Consider the following 5294-nt stretch of genomic DNA (forward strand, 5'->3'; position numbering starts at 1 on the left):
TATCCCATCTTATGCACAATTCTTATTGCTCTTTTTTGTAATATATACAATGGTTGAAGTGAGCTTTTGTATGTGTTTCCCCAGTTTTCAACGCCATACTCTAAGTATGGTAAAATCAATGAAGAATACAAAATGCGTAGTGCTTTCCCGTCCAAAATATATCTAACCCTTGCCAATATCGATATATTTTTTGCTATTTTGTTCTGAACATATCTGATATGAGATTTCCAGGAGAATTTGTCATCAACTATGACACCTAGAAATTTAATTTCATATACTCGTTCTATATTAGCTCCCCCAATTTTCAATTGAAGTTCATTATCTAGTCTACGATTCCCAAATACCATAAATTTAGTTTTATCCAAATTCAGAGATAGTATATTACTATCACACAATTTCTTTATCTTCTCAAGTTCCTGTGAAACTTCTCCAGCCTTACAACAATTCTCTCTAACCTTACGGAAACAAGGCATTAACAGACATGGTAAATGGTCTTATACTTGTATAGCGCTTTTCTATGCATTGCAGCACACTCAAAGCGCTTTCACACTACTTGGCCATTCACCCATTCACACTCACAAACACTCACACATGCACACATTCACACACCGGTGTGATCACCAATAGCAACTTGGGTGTTCAGTGTCTTGCTCAAGGACACTTCGACAGACATGCAACGTGTGTTTTTTTTTAAACTTACCGTTAAGTTCCATCGAGTAGTGGAAACATTACTCCCTTTCAAGTAGCTCCAAGGTTAGAAAATCCAATCGGTGTTCGCTGTGTCTTCCCTCACACAAAGTCCCAAAGTAGTGAAATTAATTCCAACAGTTAGCGTAGCGCTGACAATAACATCATGGGTTGTTAATTTGCTCCTTAACCAGCAACACATCACATGCTGCAGGCACACTGGTCTCAAGCAGTGAAAACAAACAGGTACTGTGCTCTGGAGGAATCCAGCATTGATGAGCTGATCACTATCCGCCGCAGGGGCTTCACTGGCCACCTGATCATAGGTTAGGTAAAACAGTGAGTCCCTGTGCATAAACATTCCCAAACATGCAGTAACCTCAGGCCCTGTATTTTTCTACACAAAATATACCCACAAAAGCGGGTGCAGGTGAAAAATATCGCTTTTACAGAGTCACTGGTGGATGTCAGGCAAACTCACATGAAGGCACAACTGCCTGGAGATTATGACAATTCAAGGAAATCCCTAAACTATCACATAATACTTTATTTTGTTAGAAAAAGGTCTTGCAAGTGAGAGTATGCGAGATGTGTATAAACCAGGTTGCTTCTGCATAGAAGTACTAGAACATACATACACCTCATTTTTTTTAGCTTTAGGTCATGTCTAAGATGATAATTCACCTTTGGAACATTGTAGATAAGTCAAAAAACAAGGCAAAGCATGCCATGGGTTCTTTAAGTAAGAATAAACCAATCCAATTAAAAACTAAGAAAAAAACACACCTACAGTCATGGCCAATAATATTGGCACCCCTGCATTTCTCTCAGATAATGCACCACTTCTCCCAGGAATTGTCTCCATAATCAGGTACGGTGAAGGTTCACTGATGTTCTGGGGTTGCTTTGCTGCTTCACACACAGTATGTCTTGACTGTGCATATGGCATTATGAAATCTGAAGACTACCAACAAATTCTGGGGAACAATGCAGGACCCAGTGTCAGGAAGCTAAGTCTCTGTCAGAGGTCATGGGTCTTACAGCAGGACAAGGACCCAAAGCAGATGTCAAAAAGCACCAGAAATGATTTCAGACAGTGAGCTGGAGAGTTCTGAAGTGGTCAGCAATGAGTCTAGATCTAAATCCCATAGATCACCTGTGGAGAGATCTCAGAACAGTAGCAGGGAGAAGGAACCCTTCAAATCTGGGAGACTTGGAGCAGCTGGCAAAAGAAGAGTGGTCCAGAACTCTAGTAGAGAGGTGGAAGAAACTCACTGAGGGTTACAGGAAGTGATTGATTTCAGTTATTTTGTCCAAAGGGTGTGAAACAAAAAATTAAGTTGAGGGTGTCAATAATTCTGTCAAGTCCATTTTTGGAGTTCTGTGTGGAATGGATCAGATTTGGCTGTTTTGTTTTGTTCCACTGCAGGCAAAAGAAATAAACATGAGAATACCAAAAAGTCTGTGATTACAACAGTTTTCTGGGAGAAGTTGTGCGTTACCTGACAGAAATGCAGGGGTGCCAGTATTTTTGGCCATGACTGTATGTTGGTGTGATAAGCAGGTGGCAGACAGGCAGAGAATGTAAATCTGCACTCTCATAACTCAGACATATTTATTTTCAATGTATAAAATTTGAAGTTTTGGCAGTTTTAAAAAAACTAAAGAAACCAAGCAAAAGTTGTTATGATTGTGTTGCTTGCTTTAGGTGGCAAAGTACCTGCTGGACAGTAGTAGAGCGCTGGACGAGGAGAGCCTGTACGAAGCATCTCTGAGAATCGAGCCCAAAACTTCATCATGAAGATGATTACCCCTTCTCCCAGCCCTCACTTGGAGTGTACAGGAACAATTTATTATAATGTACATACACTATTATTTGTATTAGACACAGTATGCTGTGCTCTTCTAGTATGTGCTCCCCAATGGACTTGTTGTGTATAATTGTTATTAGAGACTGAGTAGAAGCCCAAAGAGGCTTTATTTATATTTACAGAGTAATTAATTATATGTTATTTATTGTCTTAAACTCCATTTTATGATGAGTTATTTTCAACAACAGAATAAACACATGATTCCTAATGGGAATGTGTAGTATAGAAAGGAACTCATTAATGAGCGATGGAGTCACATTTAACACATGATGATCAACTCCCACTTTTCTGCTCAGATGTCGAAATCAGGAGAGAATGGCACATAACTGATCCCAAATGAAGATTCTGTCTTATCTGAACAGAGGCCATTTTTGTATCCTCTTTGTCCTCAAGTGCAGATCCTACAAGTCAAAAGTAGTATCTGCTAAGCTGCTACTGTAGTTGCAAGACCATTCATGTGAAGTTGCAATCCTTAAGATTTCAATTCTTGATGATTTGACTCCATTGTGGAAGTGACAAACCCTGCCATTAATGATGGAAACTATACAGAGAAAATTACTGAATGTAAATACACTGGATGACCGTTTTAGAAAAATGCATAATAGCATCAAAAACTGTGTGAGATTTCATGAAAATCTTAAGGATTCTACTTCATGGTTTTGAAATTAAGATGCTAAAACATTTCCACTCAGAAAAACACAGGAGGTGAAATGTGGGATTGCTGCGGTGGCTCAAGTTCAGTCCTGTGCTCTGATGTTCTATGTAGCCACTTTGGAGTCAAACTAGCACACCTGCTGAGTGCTGACTGAGCTGGGACATATTGCACGTTGTCAGTTTGGAGAGATGGATTTTAAAGCTTTGCTTATTATCACCTTATTCCCCTGGTGGGCATCATGATGTATATACAGTACAGTAAAAGCACTGGGCAGTGTATGTAGCAAATGTAACCAGTATTGAGCCACTTCAGGATCTTAAATTCCCAGCTTCTACACTCAGCGAGAGCTTTTTTTGGTTAATCTTATTTGGCCAGTGCATTGTGGTTTTGCCTTAATCATGAAATGGATTATATACCACAAAAGTATGTAAACTATTTTCTTCTATGGTTTGCCAGTGAAGCAGAGACATTTGCTGCATACAGGACTGTGTACAAGCAGTCTGAAGCATTTCTTAATGTGCAGTGTGTTCAAATTATATCCCTAGAAATGTGTTATCCTTATGATTGTTCAACTCTGTAATAATTTTTCTGTGTGATACTTTGAAACAAATGTTGAAAATAACTTATAAGTGTAACACATTCTGTATCCTGTCTACTCCAATATGCTAGCAGGAACTATACAGTAGTAATATTGTGCTTATTCTTGGAATATTTATATGTATTTTTTACAGGCTTTGTATAGAAAAACACCTAAAGCTTAATTAAGTGGCAGGCATGTACCACTTTCACGTGTTCAAATCTGATCTATATCTAGAGCAGTATGTGTTCTGTATTTAAACCCCATCCTTGCACATGAAGTCTTTACCCTCTAACAGGCACACCAGATGTTTGCAAGGAGTAATACCCAGTGGTATGAGAATTATATTTGAGTCTACTTTAACAGCTTGAGCAGTATTTCCAGTTTTGTATAAAAGGGTACTCTTTCCTGATTACCTCTTGTTAATAAATCTATTCTTTCTCAGGGGGAGAAGTGTCTTCAAGACTAACAAGTGTTTTAACCTGTGGACAGTATTACCCAGTGAACTGTGTTTGCGGGGCGGAGATCTGTGGTGAGGTTACAGAAGAAGTCTTGTCACGTAACGGCCCACCCTTTTCTGTTGTGTTCATTTAACACAGTTATTTTTTACAAGAAGGTAAGTCACTGCACATGAAGCACGTGACTTGAATTTTTTTGTTCATTCATTTTTGTTTATTGCAAAATGTCGTTGTTTTTGTAAAATATCGTGACATCGTTTGCAGCAGGCAACTAAAAACAACAGAATAACGTTATTTTTATAATAAACATTTGTGTAAAAAGTATTCAAAATGCTTACCAAAGTAAAGGCAATAGTGCGATATAAAAGGATCAATTTAAAGTAAAAGAAAAATGTACTTAAACATTCAAAAGCAACACTACGCCACCATTAGTATAATATATTAGTAATCGATTCATTATGATTTATGCCTAAATATCGTGACTGTTGTAGCCCTGGCAAGTGTTTAATATTTTATATATGTTGGGTAGTTAAATCAATAACCGTGCACCATATTTTATAGGCAAATATAAGCTTTTGTCTGTAAAATCTTTATTTGAAGTATCTATTAGATCAATGTATAATGTCATTAGAGAAAAATAATCTAGTGTGTGAAAAGTCTCTAAATGTTTTCAAAGACAAGTTCTACTTGCTTTTGTCAACACACTGGAGACGGCCATTGACAAAAGGTCCCTTATTAAGGAGTACCGCTCCATATGTCAGCCAGCTGTTTGCTTTCATATGTTAAACAATGTGTCTGGCCTTTTTAGATATATCTTTAAATTAACGGATGTATATTTAGGACCTGTTGTTCGTGCATAAATAACCCAGACCTATCAATATTAGTCGTTTGAGCTTAATATTTCTGCAAGTGCCCAGATCTGCCAGAAGGTGGCGACATCATCACTGGCTCTGAGGAAGCCGAAGCGATATCTTGAGAATAGGTCACAAGTTTAAATTATACCCTGCACAAAATAGGTAAACACCCTACAGGTCTTTGTCCACACT

General features: G+C 38.0%; 1 protein-coding gene across 1 annotated transcript in view; it reads left to right on the forward strand.

Annotated features, from left to right (window-relative positions):
- LOC109971565 (ras-specific guanine nucleotide-releasing factor 1-like) overlaps positions 1-4572 on the forward strand; it is a 32382-nt gene extending 27810 nt beyond the window's left edge. Inside the window, exon 27 of the mRNA XM_020619909.1 lies at positions 2396-4572. Coding sequence (XP_020475565.1) covers positions 2396-2488 — 93 coding nt within the window. The 3' untranslated portion in view covers positions 2489-4572. The remainder of the gene's footprint in view (positions 1-2395) is intronic.
- The last annotated feature ends 722 nt before the right edge of the window (positions 4573-5294 follow it).

Source organism: Monopterus albus, unplaced genomic scaffold (genome assembly GCF_001952655.1).
Source record: "Monopterus albus unplaced genomic scaffold, M_albus_1.0 scaffold228.1, whole genome shotgun sequence".
Lineage (NCBI taxonomy): Eukaryota > Metazoa > Chordata > Actinopteri > Synbranchiformes > Synbranchidae > Monopterus > Monopterus albus.